This window comes from Myotis nattereri (assembly GCF_964212035.1).
Source record: "Myotis nattereri genome assembly, chromosome: 12".
NCBI lineage: Eukaryota > Metazoa > Chordata > Mammalia > Chiroptera > Vespertilionidae > Myotis > Myotis nattereri.
The window spans coordinates 44763440-44786849 of record NC_138087.1 but is presented as its reverse complement, the minus strand read 5'-3'; the positions used below and the strand labels follow the sequence as shown (position 1 = coordinate 44786849).

Below are 23410 nucleotides of genomic sequence, written 5' to 3'. Positions count from 1 at the left end.
TATCATGGTTAAATTTGGATTCGTGTCTACATCACAAGGATTCATCCTGGATGAGTGAAGTTATATGGGAGCCACCAAGAAGATAAATACATTATTGTGATAAATGAGGATTTACTGAATGAGGGATGGGAGATGAAAATAAGTCAAGAGGAATTGACTAAACAGTGTGGTCAGTTTTCTACAAGAGCATATAAATTTGTCACAATTTTCCTCAGTACTTTTCTATTCCCCTACACTTGTCTTACCAAGTGGGCTCATATAAATGGCCCTGGGCTCGACATTGATTAGAGAGAAGAGACGGTAACTCATGACTGAAACCATCTTCACCAATATGTAATTCACAATGAATTTTTAAATTTTAAAGAATTTAAAAAAATAACATTGGTTGGTACCTTCTTAGGAATGTTAGGTACTTTACTTCATTGCTTAATCTTTTCAACAACTCATAAGGTAGGTGGTATACTAGTAACCCTATCCTATATAATAAAAGGCTAATATGCATGCAAATCAACCAAACAGTGGAACGACTGATCGTTATGACGCTCACTGACCACCAGGGAGTAGACGCTCAATGCAGGAGCTGCCTCCTGGTGGTCAGTGCACTCCCACAGGGGGAGTGTCGCTCAGCCAGAAGCCGGGCTCACAGCTGATGAGTGCAGCGGTGGTGGCGGGAGCCTCTCCCACCTCCAGCAGTGCTAAGGCGCAGTGAGCTGAACAGTAAGGAGCAATAAGCAGGTGGGCAGTAAGGAGCGAGGGGTCCCAGACTACGAGAGAGTGCAGACTGGGCTGAGTGCACGAATTTTGTGCACCAGGCCTCTGGTTTTACAAATAAAGAAAGTAAGACCAGCAGAGAATAATTTTCTATGCCCGTGTTGTTTAAGGAATCTGCTCAAATTTACACAGAGGAAGAGATATATACAAAGTCAGTTTTATCTTTACTCCAAAGCACATATATTCCTTTCTTATTGAAAAATATATATTAATACCCTCTTAAGTATATTTTATTAGTGCTTTGCTTTTCCTGTTTCTGAGTTTTTTACGTGGGGTGTGTTTACTTATGTGAGCTGGTAGGAGTGACAGGCCACATGCATAGAGTGACACTGGTGTCCATGGTTCTCATTCACAGTAACTGAGAAGGTCTTCATTTTAATTTATGGCCACTTAGCATGGATTCAGAAAATCTCGGGGTTTTTCTTTCAAAGAAAAGTAAACCACACACAACTTTGAACACTCTTTGCTTTGCTGTCTTTCAGACCACTGCCAGAGGATGTAGGAATGGACATCCCCTTTGAGCAGGGAATGCTGAGTCCCGGTGCTGCAGACATGAGGCCTGGTGAGAGGAGCATTTGTTTATTTCCTTCAGCACTATTCTATATTCAAACATTTTCATTATTCAGTGAGAGAACACTTCCTATGCCTCCAACTTGTGAAGAAAGGGGGGGAAAATATGTGTGAAGAAGGTGTTAGGCTCAATTTGGTTAATTTCAGGGTTGACTTGAATATTGACGCTCACTAGTGTGGGCCACCTTTTATATTCTGAGCCATGGCCTTATCTGGCAATGTTTCCACTTCCTGTGATAACTGGCTACTGTATAGCATAACAGCAATTTCTAACTAACATCTCTAAGTTCACCAACTTTATACTTAAGTGTGAGAATGTTTAAAATTAGAAGTGTGATGTCAAGTAACATGGTTATTAAAAAGAAAGAAAGAAAATGAAACCCTATACTCTTAAGAGTGTACAACCCAAGGCATATTCAAAAAGGAAGTTAAAATTTTATTTTGCAATCTACATGACTTCCACTTTGTACTAAGGACACTTCTTTGAACTGTACCAGCTTCGGGATCATACCAAGATCCTGAATCCTGACCTTATCCGCCAAGCCTGAAATGGAGTAGGAAGAAGGGACTCAATTTTTTTTTTTTTTTTTTTTGGTCTAAGAATTTAAGTACATTCTTCAGAATACTAGTCATGTGACTATTTTTTTTAAAATATATTTTATTGATTTTTTACAGAGAGGAAGGGAGAGAGAGATAGAGAGTTAGAAACATCGATGAGAGAGAAACATCGATCAGCTGCCTCCTGCACACCCCCTACTGGGGATGTGCCCGCAACCCAGGTACATGCCCTTGACCGGAATCGAACCGGGGACCTTTCAGTCCGTAGGCCGACGCTCTATCCACTGAGCCAAACCGGTTTCGGCGTGACTATTTTTTTATTTTTACTGTTAACAATTTTACAAATGATCCAATTCCCCCCTCCCCTCTTTGCTCCCTCCACCCAACCCACACCTCCCCCCAGACCTTTACCACACTATTGTCTGTGTCCATGGCCTATGCATATGTGGCTATTTAAATTAATTAAAGTTAAAATAAATGGGAGAAGTTCAGTTCTTCAGTTACACTAGGTTTATTTCAATTCCTTAACATTTCTATCATTACAAAGATTTCTTCTGGATAGTACTGCTCTGAGAATTTCTATAATATAGAAATCCACTGTTTTTCAAACTTATTGGTAACTAGAAATTTTTTCAAATAATAAAAACATTACACAGGACATAGTTTGGGTGATGTTCTATACAGAACATCTTAATGGCAAAAAAAATGGTGTAAACTTCCTTATGAAAAGACCAGATTTGAATTCCAGAATTATGAGGTATACCAGATGGCCTTCAAAATACTTTGTGAAAGAGAATCCTGAAATTCTATTTTTCGGAATATTTAATTAGGGTCAACTTGATTAAAAATTACTTCTCCAGTTCTTCTTCTGTTAAGTGAATGACACATTAGTGGCAAGATATACATATTACAATTATAATGTAGCAGCTACTTCCAGGAGCCTTAACATAAGACCATCCCTTCAGGTATGGGAACCAATGACAAAAAATATTGGCATAAGAGGTAATATAATGACTCCTTAATAAAAAAATATATATATATAATCTGGGAGGATACCTCAGTTTTATTAAAAATGAAGAAAGAAAGAATGCCAGCCAAAGAAATACCACTGCACATCATCCGCAGAGTTGTCAGAAGCTGAAGAAAAGTATTTGAGGACTATCTGTGAACATAGCAGATAAAGTTCTTACCCTCCCTTCCATAGGATTAGTCTGAATGCACCATGATCAGTTATATGTAAGCTTAACTGGCTTTCTGATACAACACAGACCATAAAATTAAATTTAATATTATATCAGTTTTCAGTTCTGAAATCTGAGCAGGACAGTTCTGAAAACTAGTTTTCTACCAATTTAGCAATGGCCCCCACTTCCTATTTCTACATGGCCAGGGCTGATGAGTCTGGGACAAGCCAGCACTGAGGCCACTGGTCAAAAAGAGGGTTCTAAATCCCATAGAAGAATTTTTTTTAAAGCAGGTCTACCTTTGCTAAAAAGGTTTTAAAAGTGTTTTTCCACTGGGTTCCACGCCCACTCTTGGCAGTCATGCATATGGTCTAATACCTGATATTTTTATTTTGTTTCTTCTTTAGAACCACCCAATTCACTGGATCTTAATGACACTCATCCTCAGAGAATCAAGCTCACAGCCCCAAATATCAATCTTTCTCTGGACCAGAGTGAAGGGTCTGTTCTCTCAGATGATAACCTGGACAGTCCAGATGAAATCGATATCAATGTGGATGAACTCGACACCCCTGACGAAGCGGATTCTTTTGAGTACACTGGGCATGGTAAGTTGCCAAGTTGGCAAGGCCAATATTATGTGAAAAGTGAAATATTATCTAAGTGGCATTAATAACACACCTCCCATTTTGTTGCTGGTGGCTCTTTTCTGTGATTTCTGGAAGCTTCTATTTGTATCTCAGCTCATAGGTGGCTGTGATTGACAGTTTAGAGCTTGACAAAGGTCACGCATAGCCATTGATCTTTTGTTAAACCCCTACTCTTCCAGAGCCTATACTAGGCATTGGGATTGAGGGAAGGCTGTTACACGCTGTATTGTAAGAAAATTGGGACTGGGTTTGCAGAGAAAAAGAATTTAATCTGGAAGATAAAATTTGAATTAGAGAATTACCAGTTTCTCTGTACAAGCTTCCACTGTCTGAAATGTTCTTCTCCCAGATTCTTACATGGCTGTTCCCTTCTCTTTATTCAGATCCCCACCCCCACCATCCAGTCACTCTCTATCCTAGTGCTCATTTTATTTTCCACATCACTAATTGAAATCATGTTATTTAACTAATTGTTTGAATGTTTATTGTCTTTCAGTGGTTCTCAATCTGTGGGTCACGACCCTTTCACAGGGGTCGCCTAAGACCATTGGAAAACACATATATAATTACATATTGTTTTTGTGATTAATCACTATGCTTTAATTATGTTCAATTTGTAACAATGAAATTAGGGGTCACCACAACATGAGGAACTGTGTTAAAGGGTCGCAGCATTAGGAAGGTTGAGAACCACTACACTAGAGTGTCCGATCCATGAGAGCAGGGAATCGATTATGTTTGTTGTTATACGGCCGATAAAGTAAGAAGGAAGGACAAATGGAGTAGGCTGTGGTGAGGCAAGAATGAAAAGGGAGAAAATAAAAAGTTGCTGCATCAAACACAGACACTCCTAATACGAATATCAGTCTCATTTTAATTCTTTCTCTTGCTCAATGATATGGGGTTTGTTATGGAATCTGAGGAACAAAATAAACTAACAAACAAAATAGAAACAGACTCATAGGTATAGAGAACAGACTGACAGCTGTTGGAAGGAAGAGGGGTTGGGAGGCTGAGTGAAAGAGGTGAAGGGATTAAGCAAAAACAAAACAAAACAAAAAAAACTCTCATAGAACAGACAACAGTATGATGATTAGCAGAGGGAAAGGAGTGTAGGGGAAAGCAGAAGAGGGCAAGAGTATGTTTCTACTTTGATTGTTAGTTTTTATAAATTCAATTAAAATAGATAAATAAATAAAATACCTTTGCTTTTTAAAAAATTTGAAATACCATTACTAAATGATGCTCTGACTTTTACAGTCATGTTAATTCCAGCAGTGTCATTCCTAGGGAAACATAATTAGGAAATCCATCAAATTAGTGAATTAATTCAACCAGTGGTCATTGAGCCTCCAGGGGCTACAAGGTTGACCAGCACAGACTGAGTTCTTGGCATCACAGAGCGGAAGGCTTTATCTCCTCAAGCTAATAATAAAAAGAAATAAAAAATTTAAAAAGGAAGTGGGTTAACTACTAGTTCCATAGTTTATGCTGTTTTAAGTAGTGACTTTATATTGCATTTTTGCCATGCTTTTGAATTTCTATAATCGTCTGGGCATTTGACCCTATAGGTTGAAATACACAAATAAGAAAAAAGAGGCCAAAGAAAGGCTTCCATTCATACTATTTTCTACCATCTCAGAGGCTTTTCCCCAGCTACTCCATCCATCCCAGTGACCCCCCAGCTGCCCCGGCCCTTTTCCCGCTAAGATATTCTCACATGTGTGAATCATGTCTTGATTTACAATCCCACAGAAGACAGCTGTGGCATGACCCTGCAGGCTCCTCCCACCCCGCCCCCTGCACTTTCCCGTTGCCCCGGGGAGCTATATCACACCACATCTGAAGCTTTTATTTTTATAAATAGTCAAACTGCCAAGCAAAGTGGTAGTGACTGAACACACTGGTAATTAAAGCTGCCACTTGCTGACATAGTTCTTTTTAGCCAATACAGTTAAGCTGAGAGAACCAGTTTAACAGCCACAACCCTACTTTTAGGTCTTAAATTCAAAGGACAGAATTTGAATATAACTTGAATGTTAAAGTCCACCCTGATTGTCAGATGAAAGATGAATGTTTAGACACTTTTAAACAAAAACATCAGACGCTGAAAACACAAAGTCTATCTGAATAGCTATATTTTATAAACATGTAGACATGGATAGCTGACTGTGTTGAAAGGGATGGAATACATTTTAGTCCCAAATTATGAAATCAGTGCTTGAAAGCTGCATGTGTTTTGGGTTTCTTGTGTGAGCATTTGAAACTGGGCATATACATTCTAAACAAAATTGGAGTTTTTAAGGCACAGTATTCCCAAAGTGTTTGGTCAGTAATTTATTCTATTTAATGAACACTTCCGTAGTGCTTACTATGTGCCAGGATCTGTGCTAGCTACTTTATAAACATTAACTATGTTAATCCTTATGCCAATGCTATGAATAGCTATTTCCCTATTTTAAGATAAGAATACTGAGGCACAGAGAGGTTAAGTAATTTCCCTAAGGTCACACAACTAGTAAATGTTAGAGCCAGCACTTAAGCCCTGAGTTATTGTCCTTGACTCCTGGGCCATCCTGCTTCTCCATAAATATACTGACAATGACTAGGAGAGAGTTGTCTAGGTTGGGCTCACATATCTGAAGCCAACCCTGATAGCACCCCCTCGCATTTACTCCCCATTGTATTCAGCCATTTTCATGACGGAGGGTTCTTACTTTGCCCTGTTCTTGAAGGGCATTCAAGTCATTGCCTGTTTTACACAGTATCTAATGACCAACCATTACTGCCAGTTTATTTTCCCACACCGTGATTTTGCTTAATGAAAAAATTTTGAATTTCACTCTCAAAAGATGTTAAATTGGTTTTTACTTCCAAGCAATTTTCTTTTAATAATTGTGTCCAAATAGTTGGAAAATATCATTCAAAGTACTGATATAATAAGGTTGGATTTCCTTTGGTATTTACAAGTGCCAAAGATATGAGAAATATGTAGGTAGTGAAGGACTTAGGAGGTCAGTCTTTCTATTAAAGGAAATCTGAGTTTTCTTTTTAATGCTTCACTATCCTAATCTTAAAAACTTCAATATATCCAAAGGTCAGAAAAGATGATGACCTATTTCTGTTTTCCAAACCAACTGCAAAGCTATTTTTACCACAATCCATATCTCAGCAAAGGCATTTCGTAAGAGAAATGGAAAAATGATAAAGAATTTTAGCCTGAATATTTCTGATAAGAACGTTAAAAAAATACTCCTGTGCTTTTGTGTTTTTGTTCTTCCTGAGTGATGTTTAGTTACTGTATGTAAACTACCTTTTCTAAAACTAACCTGTAACTAGAGTCTTCTCTGTGAATAAGGCACCCCGAACTTTTCCAGATGGTCAGGGAGTCACCTCATTTAACTTCCCTGTTTGCTGTCTTCCACTATTTTCACAGCCAGCAGGCAAGCAGCTTATAGAATCAAGTCCATGTTTTAACTCTGCATATAAACAAATCAAGTGTGGAGGTTATTTTATTTTACCCACAAGCAACCTTGTGCTGTGATGGTGTGGTCTGAAAGGTTGATTTTTCTTTGTACTTTTGTATGATGAGTTTTTGCATTTAAATCTATTGCTTGCCTGCTCTTTATCACCATAAAAATGTTAGAAACTTGTTTACTGAGTACAGGATGTCTTTCCTCTAACAAGAAAAAGTTTAAACATAACATCTTTTAAGGTTATTTACATCATCAGTGCAATATCACAATAGAGACAGCTAGTCACCTTCCCTAGACGTACGTCCCCAACTGAAGGCCACAGCTGACATCATTTCTAATTAGTCCATAATGACCCCAATGGTGGATTTCTTACTGTAGTCCGTATAGCATTTAAGAGCTTGTGCACTAAATCAAGAGCTTGTGTACTGAATCATTCAGGAGCTTGTGTATTAAGTCATTTCACAAAACATGGGAGAAAATGTTCAAGTTGACACCTCCCCTGTGTACCAGGCTTAATTGACTTCAACAGTGGCCAGAGAGAAAAATTTGTTACTGAGAAAAAAGAGACAAAGAAAATCAAGCATTTCTTTGTGGAGATGGCATGATACCAAAAATGAAATCTGGAGGACCTGGGGAATAGAGAGTTAAATTAAGACCTGAAAATTTTCACAATAGTGAGAAAATGATGGCTAGGGGGAGGATGGTAATTTATAGTTATAGCAGAATTTTTGTTAAGATCGGGTGGATAATGCTAATTCAAGGAAGTAAATAAAGCTAGCTTTACTTTTTACTAGCTTATATTGTGGACTTATAAAAATGAACCTTAAGAGATGTACCCCTAGCCCTTAAATAATTTCTTTTGCCCATTTATACCAGTCCTCAGAGGTGGGGAAGGAGAAGGAACCCCGGCAACTGGCCAGCTCTCACCCTCTGAAACATTAGCAATAACATTTCATAAAATAGTCCAGCCTCAAAATTTTATACTAAAATTAGTAGTAGTACTGTTGTTTTCTAAAAATAAACTGTAGAAAAATGTGTGTGTGTGTGTGTGTGTGTGTGTGTGTATACATATTCTTAAGGTAGAGGTGTCCTTTCTTATTATGATGCAACTAAAGGCCTGATGCACGACATTTATACAGGGTGGGTTCCCTCAACCCAGCCTGCACCCTCTCACAATCCGGGACCCTTTGGGGGATGTCTGACTGCCAGTTTAGGCAGTTGGAAATCCCTCTCGCAATCTGGGACTGCTGGCTCCTAACCCCTCTGCCTGCCTGACTGATCGCCCCTAACCACTCACCTGCCTGCCTGATGGCCCCTAACCACTCGCCTGCCTGCTTGCCTGATCACCCCTAACCCCTCTGTCTGTCTGCCTGATCACCCCTAACCACTTGCCTGCCTGCCTGATTGCCCCTAACTGCTTGCCTGCCTGCCTAATTGCCCCTAACTGCCTCTGCCTTGGTCCTGGCTTCATCCAGAAGGTCATTGGCTGTCCAGTCTAATTAGCATATTATGTTTTTATTAGTATAGATAATAAAAAAACATAAAGATAAAAATGGATAGAGTCAACAACATAAAATATATTTACATTTAAAAAACACAAATTTAAAAGGAAAGCATAAGGCAAGAAAATAAGTGCAGTACATGACAAAATTCTATATAAAGAACTCCCATAAACCAATAAGGACAATAGGTAAGGGACTTAAAAGTGCTTCCCTGTCAGTGAAAGAAATATAAATAGCCAATAAGCACTTAAAAATTCTCACCTTCTTGCCTTGGCCGGTTTATCCCAGTGGTTAGTGTTGGCCCACTGACTGAAGGGTCCAGGTTCAATTCCTAAGTAAGAGCATGTACCTGGGTTGCAGGCTTGATCCCAGCTGGGAGGTAACCGATTGATGTTTCTGTTTCTCTCACATCCATGTTTCTCTCTCCCTTCTGCTCTCTCTAAAAATCAATGGGGAAAAAAATTATCCTTGGGTGAAGATTGACAAAAAATAAATAAAATGAAAAATTCTCACCTTCTTTAATAATTAAATAAATACAAATTAAAACAATAAAGAGACAGGTTTCACCCTGAATTGTCAGGGGTTAGAAATTTTGATAAGCTCCAGTGTTTTTGACAGTGTGAGAAAACAGGAATTTCATATATTTTGGTGTCTTATTTTTCAGGGTAGAAATGTTCATAGAAACCTTAGGTGCTTACACCCTCTGATCCAGCATTCCATTGCTAGACACTTAGCCTATAGCAGAAGGTACCCGAATGAGGTAAGATACCAGTACAAAGATAGTTACTAAAGCAAATTCTTTCCAAGGAACAAAAACAAAATGAAATAAAGTTAAATTTCTATCCTTATGGGATTGATAAACTAAAAGACATCAGCAGAATGGAACTGGGGCTACTTTTATTTTATTTATTGATTGATTGATTTGAGAGAGAGAAAGAGAGAGAGAAGAAGGGAGAGAGAGAGACATATCAATTTGTTGTTTCACTTATTTATGCATTCATCGGTTGATTCTTGTATGCACCCTGACCGGAAATCAAACTCGAAACCTCAGCATATCAGGACAGTGCTCTAAGCAACTGAGCTACTCGGCCAGGGCTCTAAGGCCACTTTAAAAACAGAGTTTATATATATTGAGACAGAAAGGAGCCTGTGTGATATTATTGAAGAGGACTACATTGTAGAACAGTGTGTACAGAACATGCAGAATATCTGGAATAATCACACATGTGGAGGGGAAAGGTGTATGTGCACGCATGCGCATAGGAAGAAGAATACATATCAAACAATGAGTGAGAGTGGCAGTAAAGATTTTTGTTGTTTTCATGATCAATTTCATATTGCTTGTACTTTTATTGGTGTGTTTTACTTTTGTTGTTATTGTTGTTAATCCTTACCAGAGGATATTTTTCCATTGATTTTTAGAGAGAGTGGGAGAGAGGGAGAGGAAGAGAGAGAGAGAGAGAGAGAGAGCGCGAGAGAGAGAGAAGCATTGATGTGAGAGAAATACATCGGTTGGTTGCCTCCCACACATGCCCCGACCAGGGTCAAGGATTGAACCTGCAACCCAGGCACGTACCTTTGACCGGGAATCGAACCCGAGACCCTAAAGTGTTTGGGCCAACACTCTAACTTCTGAGCACACTGCCCAGGGTGAATGTGTTTTACTTTTATAATAAAAAACAAAAAGAATATAGTGTACAAAACTTTGAAATGAAGTAGCCTCAGTAAAGCATGCAGAAAACAAAACAAGCCCACACTGATCACCCAGGCCAATTTAGAGCTGGCCAAAAAGTCTCAAACAGGATGAAGAGGGTTGGTTGATGGTGAGTTCATTGCAGGGGAGAGCCTGTGTATACAGCAGCATCAAAAGACAAACCAACAACAGAGCCCAGAGTTCTGCAGGCACAGAGACCAGATGGAAAACAGGGTCCCTGGAAGGGAGCTAAGAGGAGCATCCAAGGGCCCTAACCCAACAGGAAGGGAGAAGCAGGAAGGGATTCCATATGCAGATGGATGGATTTATAGCAGCAACACCGTGCTTGATCTGAAGCCAAAGGCTGCTGCTTTCCATCCTTAGTGAGCTGCTGAGCGCTGGTGGGAACCCAGAGGAGGCCGGGAGAGGCAAGGCTCTGTGGGTGGTGGTAGCTGTTGGTGTTGGCAAAAAAGCCTAGGATTGCTTCCCAACTGGACTTCATTTTATTATTCTAAGTCACAGGTAAATTAGACATGTTTGAATGTGTCTTACGGAATCTTCTGGAGCATAATAGCTTTGTTGTGGCTTCCTTACAGATTGCCTATATTTCCAGGAACTTGTCAAAGCCTTATTTACCCACTCACCTTCCTCATTTTTATTGAGTAGTCTGTGCAGGTTTCCAAGCTAAGTGTGAAGATGAATATTAAAGGTAATTCGGGCAGAACTTCTTAGCCCATGGAACTCACAGCCTCATAGTAAAATAAACAAGAATGAGACAATCACACATTTGAGTTACAATGTGATAGCTTAGAAGAGTAGAAAAGGTCAGGGTTTGACTGTATTTGTTTTCTGACTCTGTGACCTAAGGTAACTACTTCAGTTAGTTTTTGCATTGGTATCATGTCTAGTATAATACCCACTACTGTGCCTGACACATGGTAGGTACTCAAAGTATTGCTATTATTATCCAAGTCCCATAAAAAGAATATAAGTAAATCAAAGGTCACTTCCTTGAATGGAAAAATAGGATAGCCCAGCTCGTGTGACTCCGTGGTTGAACGTTGACCCATGAACCAGGAGGTCACGGTTCTATTCCTAGGCAGGGCACATGCCTGAGTTGTGGGCTCACTCCCCAGTAGAGGATGTGCAGGAGGCAGCTGATTGGTGATTCTCTCTAATCACTGATGTTTCTCTCTCTCTCTCTCTCTCTCTCTCTCTCTCTCTCTCTCTCTACCTCTCCCTTCCTCTCTCTGAAATCAATAAAAACATATTTTTAAAAGAAAGAAAAATTCAATGGAATACTATGCTGCGGTAAAAAAAAAAAAAAGAACTCTTGCCTTTTGCAACAGCATGGATGGAACTGGAGGGCATTATGCTAAGTTAAATAAGCCAGTCAGAGAAAGATAAATACCACATGATCTCACTCATTTGTGGATTATAGAGAACAACATAGACTGATGAAAAGGGACAGGCCCAAAGACTGAGAAACAGCGATCAGGCTATCAATCCCCAGAAGGAAAGTAGGGGAGGGCGGGGGTAAGGGGAAGAGATCAACCGAAGGACTTGTATACATGTATATAAGCCAAACCAATGGACATGGACAACAGGGGGATGGGAGCATGAGTTTGTGTGTGGGGGGGAGGTTGGGGGTTAATGGGGGGGATGAGGACACATTTGTAATACCTTAACTAATAATAAAATAAATAAATAAATAAATAAATAAATAAAAATAAAAGGTTTTAATTTCAAAAAAAAGAAAGAAAAATTAGATAATATCTCACAGAATTATTTTGAAAGTTATCAATAATCGTTTCCTCCAAATTACTTAAACCTACGAAGATCAATCATTGTTAAACTCTGCTAGTACTTGAAGCAAAAACAGAAACCATTGCTGTTTATTCTTTTAAAAAATGTAACATGAGTGCTTTTTCTGGATGCACAAGAGTGGGTAGTAAATTTCTCCCCCAAGATGCTCAATGGGCTTCTTTTATTGCCTTATGCACCTATAAATAGGAGTCTTGAGAATTTGGGGCCTTGGAACATTTCTGGTCTACAGAGTTACTTTCTTGTGTTTCCTGTGAAATCTTGCTCTAGCATGTTTTGAAAAGTTCATGGGAAGTATATCAAATTTATGTCCAGATATGCTCCCAATAGGGACGGAGGTTCCGCTCCATTGTAAGAGTCTCGGAGCAGGGGTCAGACAGTGGTATCATCAAGAGACTAAGGCCCTGCACACTCAGGATACACCAGGAAATGTGGCCCAAGGAAAACAAGATTATATGGACCTGATAATAGCCTTTTACCCCATCAGAAAGGCCTGTGGTCTTCAACCTCTATGACCAAGGATGAGCTGGTACAGCCTATCCCCTCTTGGGCCACTACTGACAAAGGACAGCTCTAGCCCGGCATCTGTCCCCACCCTCAGCTTGATCTTAGCAATGTATCTGGTTGTTCAGTCAGTGAATCCTCAGACTTCCCTGAGTGTCGTTTATGTGGTCAGGATGGTGTGAAGCGCTGTGATTTGTATAAAATAGGCAGTTCCATCAGGTTGACTCTGACAGGAGGCAGCTGGTTGTTGAACTGCCTTAACGGTAAAGGTCTTGCTCCTTCAGTGAAACCTGGCTCTGTGCTTCCTTTCCAGAGAATCCCACAGCCAACAAAGATTCTGGCCAAGAGTCCGAGTCCATTCCGGAATATACGGCCGAAGAGGAGCGGGAGGACAACCGGCTGTGGAGGACAGTGGTGATTGGAGAACAGGAGCAGCGGATTGACATGAAGGTCATCGAGCCCTACAGGAGAGTCATTTCTCACGGAGGTAGTCCAGCTCTTTGTGGATCTGGGAACGGGGGAGCGGGCAGCCTTATATTTTTATTAGAAAATGAAACTAGGGTTCTCTGCGGCATGGCACCCCACAGACCCTGTTGGGCAGTCAATGTTTAGGGGACTGTAGAGCTAAATATATCACTTCACACCCAATTCTATAAACATTGCAAAGCCGACCATGCAAAAATAATTTTCCAATGTGAAAAATGCTTTTCATATCACAGATCTGATAGTTGTCATCTTCTATGCAAATTTTTTGAAAGCCAGAGTTGTCCAGTTTAATAATGTCTGTTCAGAATTCATTTGGGTTGGTTGTAGGGTTTAATTGAATTGTTTTTGAGTCCATACTACCGTAGCCTGCAATAAGATCATTATAGTAGTTCTGCTTCTAATCACAAAATAGTATTTTGAATCCTCTTCAGAAGCTTTAGGAAATCTTTTTAGACGCAGCCTTGCCATTGTTTTCCCCTCCCTGAAACTGGCTTTTCTCTAAACTCCATTAACACCTCTGCCTGACAGCAGCCAGTTCCAGCCAAAACCTCCACAAGCCTAGAGAGGGGCAAGGGAGGACAGTGGTGATTGGAGAACAAGTGGTGTTTCGTATTTCTAGTGCTTTCTTGGAGCTTCAGAGCCTGGACTAACCTGGGATTCACAACAAGTCAGATGAGCAGCACACTTAACGTGGTCAACTTCAGAAAGCATCGACGGCTTTTTTTATTTTTCTGCTGCATGCACTCCTTCCCTGTAGTCCCGAGGCACCCCCCTAACCACTGGGCTGTTCCGGAACAGTGTAAGCTGACAAGGCAAACATTCTTCCCTCTTCCTCATCAAGGACAGGGAAATAAGCATCTTGGGACAACATTAAACTCCTAGCTTTTGTTTTCTATCTGGCAGAAGGACATTTTGTATTTTTCAATCAAATTTCCCTCCACCAGCAAATTTTCCACTTTCCAGCGCATGCATTGCTCCCTGCAGGTAAGTATCTGACCACCCAGGGACTCCAACCATGACAGTGAAGGAAAATGCCAATAGGTGTCCTCAGCCATGACCTTCCTTTTCCCTGCTTCACAGTGTGGCCTGAAATGGCAATATGTCCCCCGGGTAGTGCTGTGGGCTGGGGCCATTTCCTCTGAGAGAAACTTTCCCATAGCCCTTCAGAATAGAGCTGACCTGACCTCCCAGAGGTGACAGACAAGTGGTCATAGAGCCAACCCTTTGGTATGATGAAAACCACAACCTGAACGTCACCCAGATCTTCCCAGAAGGCCATGCCTCCTTTGTACCACCCATTGGGCACAAAGGAGGTATGATTTGTTTGGAAATAAAAAACAAATCATGCCGAAACCGGTTTGGCTCAGTGGATAGAGCGTCGGCCTGCGGACTGAAAGGTCCCAGGTTCGATTCCGGTCAAGGGCATGTACCTGGGTTGCGGGCATATCCCCAGTAGGAGATGTGCAGGAGGCAGCTGATCGATGTTTCTCTCTCATCGATGTTTCTAACTCTCTATCTCTCTCCCTTCCTCTCTGTAAAAAAATCAATAAAATATATAAAAAAAAAAAAAAAAACAAATCAGAGGCTAACTTTAAAAGTAGCCTGTGTTCATTCTTTAAAAAGGACAAAAAAGTGTAGAACAGTGATAATATTTATACATTTCTACCCCTTGGTCTTAAATGGAGAGCCGTTGGTTGTAAAGAAGGCAGGCTCACTGCTCCGCTGCTCTCCTAACACCTCGTGTCCCTCCAGTACACCCCCTGCCTGTTCTTTCCACCACAGTAAAAGTATGTGGGTTGTGTGAGTGAGTCTGCTGCCTGAATTAGGAGAGAGTTGTTATCATCAACACAGTAGGGACAGAAAAAGCCCTGCTTCTGCCTGTCACGTCCTCTGGGATATAACTGAGCTCACCCCTCAGGGATGACCTGGTTTGCTGTGCCCTCCATCCCTGCCACCTGCTCCCATTGGCATTAGCTCCTCTTCGGTCTGTTGCTGAGTTCGGTTTTCGTCTGTGTGACTGTCCAGTTTGGAAGACAAGGCCACCTTTCCTACCCCCAGCTCCACCTCGTCTTTCTCTGGGCGCTGGCCTGCATGAGTGTGCCTCTGGCTGCACCCATCTAGCACGTTAGCATGATGCCGCCCCTTCCTATGCCCTGAACAGCTTTTGTGCTCTGTAGGCAAAGATCGTTCAGATGTTGCTTCTGAATTTGTCAGAGCTTTGTCTTCTGTGTTGGAAGCTCACACCACTTTCTTAGACCTCAGTGATGAGAAGGCAGCCTTCCTTAGTTACCAGTCTGAGGAGTTGGCCATCCTGGCTTCTGATGAGCATTTAAAAAGCAGCACCCCACCATGGATGAGGATCTTGTTTGGGTGTCTTGCATTTTGCTATAAGGATGTTTTCCCATTCAGGCCAACAGAGAAGTGCCAGCTGTTGTGCTCTGTGCAATTGCAAGATGAGAGTTGGGGACGGTTAAAAGAGCTGCATAAATTAACCAGAAACAAGGCCTTACCAAGTGTCCATACTGGTTGGGAATATCAGTGTGGGAGAGCAGTCTTTGAACACATAATCCAGTCCTCTGCTTTAGTGACCCCGACGTGAGCTATTGTCAGAGGCCCTGCACACATTTACAATAACAAGGTTCAAGACCCAATTTTTCCAGGAATTAATTTGTGATCTTGATAATTAATCACATAACTTCTCTGGGCTTCAATCACTTCATCAGTCATAAGAGGGTGACCAGTATTCCTGCCATCTGCTTAAATAAAATAGCAAAGAGAGGGCTGGGTGGTTTGGATCCGCCAGCAGCGTGGGGTCACTCTGAGGCCAGAACTGGCTTTTTTGAACTTGAAGCAGAGAATATATTTAAATGACCAAAGGCAGTTGTGCCACAGCATTGTAACAAGGAGTTTCCTTTCTTGTTTTTGTTTTTGTTTTTGTTTTTGTTTTTTACTTCTTTTATTATAGGAGATTCAGGTAACCTTCTCTGCCGTGTTGCTGGACAAATGATCCTGGAAAGAATGAGAAGAGTTACTGGCTGGTGTGTGTGTGTGTGTGTGTGTGTGTGATGTTTTGGTTGTGACTGTGGCATCTTTCCTTCTGTCTCCATTCCATTTGCGGGCCAGCAAACTTGTGTTACGTCCCTTTCATGCCTGTCTGTTCTGCCTCAGGTAAGGTTTGCGTCACTGCTTCAGAGGGTCTCAGGAGGCACCATGGTGGGATTGCTCACTCACCTCAGCACACATGCTCTGAATTCACCTTATGGTCATTGAGAAGAGAGGCTAATGAAACACACATTTTTAAAACCCAAATTTCAAATGCATCATGCAGCTGCTGACGAGCAACTTCACACGAGGAAGCTGCATATTTAGAATAGAAATCAGGTTAGCCAATCCCCTTGAGGAAATCTGTGAGGGACAAGAGGGAATGGTCCACTCATTCTGGTCATTGCACTTCAGTATCTCCAAAGCCTGTCAACAATGGCACCAGCTCTTGACTTAGATGGAGAACTCTCCTGAGAGCTCTTTTCCTTCCATTTCCCTTCATACATCTCCTCCTCGCCTCCTGTTTCCTTCCTCTCTCTTTTCTTCCCTTCCAACTGTTCAGGTGCCCCAAAGTATAAAAAGCCGTCTTTGTAAATTTTAGTGATTTTTATGTAGAGCCATTCCTGACTTAGACAATGGTCAGAAGGTGGTAAGTTGGTCCTTAAGCATTTGTTTGGTTACATGAACTCCAGTGAACATGACAGCATTCCAAGGACAGACAGGATGGACACAGATCTGAACTGCCATTTAAGACGACCTCTGCAATACTGTTCATAAACCCCAGGCTTTCATTTTTTAAGAAACTCTTAGAAATTCTTCAGAAATAGAAAAAGAAATCAAAGCAACTGAGCAGTCATGATCTTGACGTTATTCTGACAGCCAGACAGCTACATTTAGAAAGATGCTTTCCAAAGGATGCTTTTGCACCTGCTTTTAAGCTGGATTCATTATGCCTGTAGTCTCTTCTGATGAAGCCACCTTTTTCATTGTGCTGAGTCCGCATTGCATACCTTCATGGGGTAGGATTAGTGTAGCTAAGTCAACTTATCCTTTATGAATTTCCATTTTATTTAAGCTTCTTAAGTAAAATTGTTCCGAGGAACAAATACTTCTTATATTGAAATATATCTCTGTCATTTTCCTTCATATCACGTTCTAAAAGTGTGTTGGCAAATATTGACATATTGGAAAAGATGGAACTAAGGCAAAGAGTCCAGAGGGAAGCTACTGCAATCCTGTTTCACAAACATATGTTGCATCAGATGTAGACTTACATAGGTAGCATCTTCTGTAAACACTGTACACAACCTCAAATTAGTAATACACATGAACCCATAATTTGATATATTTTTAGATGGTATCACTCTCTTCTCCACCTCTTTTGTGGTAGAATCCCACTCTCTCTTTGTAGAGAACGTCTTATTAAACTGCTTTTCAAAAGTTAAGCCCCATCCAAATCTATATCCAGCCAGTATTTTACTGCCTTGTCATCACCAGAGGGGTATTTAGAGTTTAGAAAGAATGAGACACACTGAGTTCTGAGAGGACTGGATCAGGCGTGAGCGTGTGTCCTGTCCTCCCCCTCAGAGCTTTGAGGAAATCTCTGTAATGATTCTGAAGTTCAGAACTATGTGATACCACAAAAATGGCAAGTGTTTAAAAGGGTTTATAAAAACATGACCCGACAGTGCATTGCTTCCATGTTGAAGTCTGGAAGACACGTGAGATCCCATACACAAACCCATGGGAAACTGACCAACCGCTGCCATGAATTTCAAAGATGAGCTCTGAGGGAACCCAGAGCTTGATTAAAGGATGGAGCCGAGCTTTCCAAAGTGGGTAAAATGTCCCGAGATATCTCTGCATTTTCCTTGGCCCTTGGAGTTCCAATAACACACTTGTCTGCATCTCCTGCCTCCTATTTTCTAACCACCATCTGCAAATAGAACTCCACCCTCCACCCATGTTGCCAAGAAGTAATTCTCCAGTTTTTCCAAAGGATCTATTTTCCTAAAACTCCAGACCGACCCTTCTTGAGTTTGCCCTTTCTCTAAGAGACGAGGCTCTGACTTCTGTGCCCAGTTATCTCTACCTGAGAGTGTTCCCTCACCGACTGTTGCACCTGGAGATCGCAGGGAACCAGTCCTCCAAGTCAAAGCCAATGTGGTTACTTGTCTACTCACAAGCATCTGGTCGCTGAAGTCTGTGAGTTGGAGATTATAGTGGAATTTGGTGACTAAGTTTTCCCTTCAAGTTAAAATTTAAAAGAGCTGAAAATGTGAATTACTCTGGACCTTTTTTTTTAGCCATGAAAGGAAAAGAAGTATTAGATCTTAAAATATATAAATTAGAAACCCATAAATCAGAAGGTGTTGCTCCTATCCTTTGATAAGTTGAGTATTTATACACCCAGGCATGACTATGTACAACACATACAATCGTTCACAATATATGGATAGCCGATATATGCAAATATATTCACACACTATATTTAAGACTCTAGATAACATATATGTTAACCACTGGGAGATAATTATATGTGTATATACTTATAAAAGTATAGTCTGTATAATACTCAATTAAAGATATATCTGTTACAACCACATCCACACACTTGCCAAAGCTTCCAGATTTATTCTTTAGGTTAAATATTGTCTTGTTAAAGCTTTCAATTGGTTACAAATGTCTTTTTGTTTGTCTCCCAGGATACTATGGGGATGGCCTAAATGCCATCATTGTGTTTGCCGCCTGTTTTCTGCCAGACAGCAGTCGGGCGGATTACCACTATGTCATGGAAAATCTTTTCCTGTGAGTGATACTTACAACAAAGTGCTTTGAGTTAATGTCTGTGGGCATGTATGGCAGATCAGCATCTTTAATAAAAGGAAATAAGTGATGTAGACTGTGCTAAGCCTTTGAGAAAAAAGCCAATGAAATCTCTGTCTAGGAACATTGCTCAAGAGTCTAAAGCCTTTAAAGTCATTCTTGTCAGTAGAATGGATTGAAAACTAAACAAACACAGCTTGGCCTGCATTTTAAAATGCTGTAACATTTCCTCTGGGTGAAGTGTTAATATTTGTTCCCCGATAACATGTTCTTAGTCAACAGATGAGAACCTGGCTTCATTTAGATCTGCCCTTATTTGATCTGGGTTGCCCTTAGTATATGATAACATTGTTGACATTTTTGAAAGTTAGGTTTCTTACCCACACATATTTTCAGTGTACCTGCATTAAAAAAAAAAAAAAGAAAGATAACTGTATATTTAAACGAACAGTACTCACTCTCAGAAATGATCTTAGGTAACTGCATTCTTCTCCAGGTGAAGAGGTAATATGCACAACCATTCTCAAACGTTATACACCCTGTCATTTAAATGTTATCTAATGATGGTGTAGACAAGATGAAGTATTTCATGTGGGAACTGAAAACACTCCTCTTCCTTCCTGTGATCAGATATGTAATAAGTACTTTAGAGTTGATGGTAGCTGAAGATTATATGATTGTGTACTTGAATGGTGCAACCCCAAGACGGAAGATGCCAGGGCTGGGCTGGATGAAGAAATGCTACCAGATGATTGACAGACGGTAGGTGGGCTCCATTATTTAATCCCTAGTTTTACTTTCTCAATAATTCCTATTTCTGACTCCCTCTTAGTCTACCAAAATGCAGTTATATTTTAGGAACATTGAATTATGCAGAGTTGAGATAATAAATGATAACATATTAATCAAAGTGTCACTTGGTGCCCCAAGCAAATCCTCCCCCGATTTTGTTAAATGTTGTAGTGTCAGATCTAATGACCAAACTGTGCTTTAAACTCTGCATGTTATTGCCACATCGAGGCGCAATTTGAGCTGCTAAACCAGCATCTACAATTCTCTACTGGTGCCATGTGATCTTGATGCTATTAATGTGCATTAGGTTTATTGTGATTTTGAAAAATGTTGAGCTCTTATTTCAGAATTCACTGTTAATTCATGTTAACCACTAGCCCATAAGGTGCCTTTGGGTGCCCCTTCTTCAAGATACTTTACTTTCATTCGTACTGGTTTTAATAGAACAAAACACATTACTGCCATGTACAGGGAAACTGTCATAATAAACATACCAGTTTATGATATCTATGATGGGTGTGGCATCCACTTAGATGTAGCTCCTTACATAACAGCACATGCATGCCCTGTTACAGTAACTAAAATTCGTTTAATGATCCAAACATTCATAAAGTACCATTACTAACGCTGAAAAATGTGCCTGAAAATCAAGAATATTAAAATGGCAACCTGCAGGCCAAACAACCACTTGATATATGGTTTCTGTTTTCACTATATGTAAAAAGACACCAAGGTTCAGAGATCAAATAAATTAAGTTGCTTGTAAAAGTGTACTTTTCAAAATAGTAAGGATAATGCTGACAAAAATGAAAAGCATTGTTAAGCAAAAATATGCCATGATGGTTATAGATTTATAGACTCTGTGAATACAACCACTTAAGTTTATATTTATTCTGAGAAAATAATGCTTGGATCACAAAAGTTTCAAATTACATATCAAAAAGCATTTTTTATGAATTATGACTATTCTATACTTTCCCTATTGGTAATAGCAACTTGCCTAGAACTCTGTGTATATATTCTTATTTGGGAACATGCTTTCTTTTTTTTTTTTTTAATATATTTTATTGAGTTTTTACAGAGAGGAAAGGAGAGGGATAGAGAGTTAGAAACATCGATGAGAGAGAAACATCGACCAGCTGCCTCCTGCACACTCCCCACTGGGGATGTGCCCACAACCAAGGTACATGCCCTTGACTGGAATCGAACCTGGGACCCTTCAGTCCGCAGGCCAACGCTCTATCCACTGAGCCAAACCGATTTCGGCAAATGCTTTCTTTTTTAATTCCCACTAAAAATGGGTTATGAGTAATTGTTTTTCCTTTTTCAAACTAGGTTGCGGAAGAATTTGAAATCATTCATCATTGTTCATCCATCTTGGTTCATCAGAACACTCCTTGCAGTGACACGACCTTTTATAAGGTTTGATTATTATTATAGTAAAAGTAAAAGCATTATTAGTAGATTTTTTAAAATTAATTGACCTATAAACAAGAATTCATAAACTAAGAGGGTATTTAGGGAGATATTTGCCTCTGCCTTTCCTGGAAAGATACATTAGACTATCCAGTGAGAGACACTAATTAAGAGTGAGCATTATTTCATAATGATTGTTTCACCGCCAATTATTATAAAGCATGATCTCTATGTGGGTTGCTGTAAATATAAAAGATGACAGGGTGGGTTTCCATGCCACCTTACACAAAGGAATAGACAATACTTTTAAGGTGATATATGGTAAAGAGAATAGAAAAGACAGAGTAACATGACAATAGAAAATAAAGACAAAAACCAAGGACGGAAGCAAGAGCCATGTCTTATCTTAATTGTTCTATTTTTGTTGAACAAATATCATGTGGGTCACCAAAGTTAGGTAAAGAGTCTGGGTAGCCTTGCTGACAGCTGTTTTAAATCTCCCATTAGGATTCTCAGTTTCCTTTTGGTTCAATTCAGTGAATATTTTTTCATCATTTATGTTGTCCCACATGCTATATACCCTTACATTTTGGGAATGCACAGAAAAGTAAGACAGATGTCATAATATAGAAAGACCTGGAACAGTTAAATGAAGGGGATAGTATGCATTTTCTAGAGAACTTTAAAAATGTAATAAAATAGATCATACCCAGACTCAGAGGAGGCGCAGTGCTGAAGTGAAATACTGAGGTGCGGAGTGCACACGGAGTGGGCTGGCGGCGGAGGGCGCGGTTATTGTTTTCAATCGGGAGGGAGTTTCAGACTCTGAGCTCCAGATCCAGGCGAGTCTCTAGGGACCCAGACTCAAACGGGAGAAGAGGGACTGTCTGGCTTCGGTCGGAACTCGAAGGCAGCTTTCTCTCCGAGGTTTGCAGCGGTTGCTGGGACTCTGTGAGGCAGAGCCCCTAGGGACGGAACTGAGAGCAGCCATTACTGCTCGCTTCGGCCCGCCTTGTAGATCCCCGCGGACCCACCCCGCCCAAGCCCTGCCCAGAGCCATTTGCGGAATAGCCTCAGGCAAATGCTAGATTAGCACCGCCCTAGAGATCCAGCACAGAAGCTCTCCCACTGCAGACACAGCAGACTCTCATAGCCAGTTAGCCTGGAGGTCAAATCACCCCCGGTATTGTCGACAACAATTAGGCTTAACTACAACAAGACTGCGCACAAAGACCACTAGGGGGTGCACCAAGAAAGCATAAAAAATGTGGAGACAAAGAAACAGGACAAAATTGTCCATGGAGGATATAGAGTTCAGAACCACACTTTTAAGGTCTCTCAAGAACTGTCTAGAAGCTGCCGATAAATGTAGTGAGATCCTCAAGAAATCTAATGAGACCCTCGATGTTGTGATAATGAACCAACTAGAAATTAAGCATACACTGACTGAAATAAAGAATATTATACAGACACCCAACAGCAGACCAGAGGAGCGCAAGAATCAAGTCAAAGATTCGAAATGTGAAGAAGCAAAAAACACCCAACCGGAAAAGAAAAATGAAAAAAGAATCCAAAAATACGAAGATAGTGTAAGGAGCCTCTGGGACAGCTTCAAGTGTACCAACATCAGAATTATAGGGGTGCCAGAAGATGAGAGAGAGCAAGATATTGGAAACATATTTGAAGAAATAATGACAGAAAACTTCCCCCACCTGGTGAGAGAAATAGACTTACAGGTCCAGGAAGCGCAGAGAACCCCAAACAAAAGGAATCCAAAGAGGACCACACCAAGACACATCATAATTAAAATGCCAAGAGCAAAAGACAAAGAGAGAATCTTAAAAGCAGCAAGAGAAAGAAACTCAGTTACCTACAAGGGAATACCCATACGACTGTCAGCTGATTTCTCAACAGAAACTTTGCAGGCCAGAAGGGAGTGGCAAGAAATATTCAAAGTGATGAATACCAAGAACCTACAGCCAAGATTACTTTATCCAGCAAAGCTATCATTCAGAACTGAAGGTCAGATAAAGAGCTTCACAGATAAGGAAAAGCTAAAGGAGTTCATCACCACCAAACCAGTATTATATGAAATGCTGAAAGGTATCCTTTAAGA

At 40.5% G+C, this 23410-nt stretch overlaps 1 protein-coding gene across 3 annotated transcripts in view; it reads left to right on the top strand.

The window, feature by feature from the left end:
- The window catches only part of PRUNE2 (prune homolog 2 with BCH domain), a gene marked incomplete at its 5' end in the record, with an annotated part of 212080 nt that overhangs the window by 168308 nt on the left and 20362 nt on the right, over positions 1-23410 (top strand). For all 3 annotated transcript variants that reach the window (XM_081102943.1, XM_081102942.1, XM_081102941.1), the window contains 6 exons: positions 1254-1333; positions 3491-3691; positions 13046-13219; positions 18966-19068; positions 19717-19848; positions 21214-21300. In XM_081102943.1, the coding sequence (XP_080959069.1) occupies positions 1254-1333; positions 3491-3691; positions 13046-13219; positions 18966-19068; positions 19717-19848; positions 21214-21300 (777 nt within the window). The remainder of the gene's footprint in view (positions 1-1253; positions 1334-3490; positions 3692-13045; positions 13220-18965; positions 19069-19716; positions 19849-21213; positions 21301-23410) is intronic.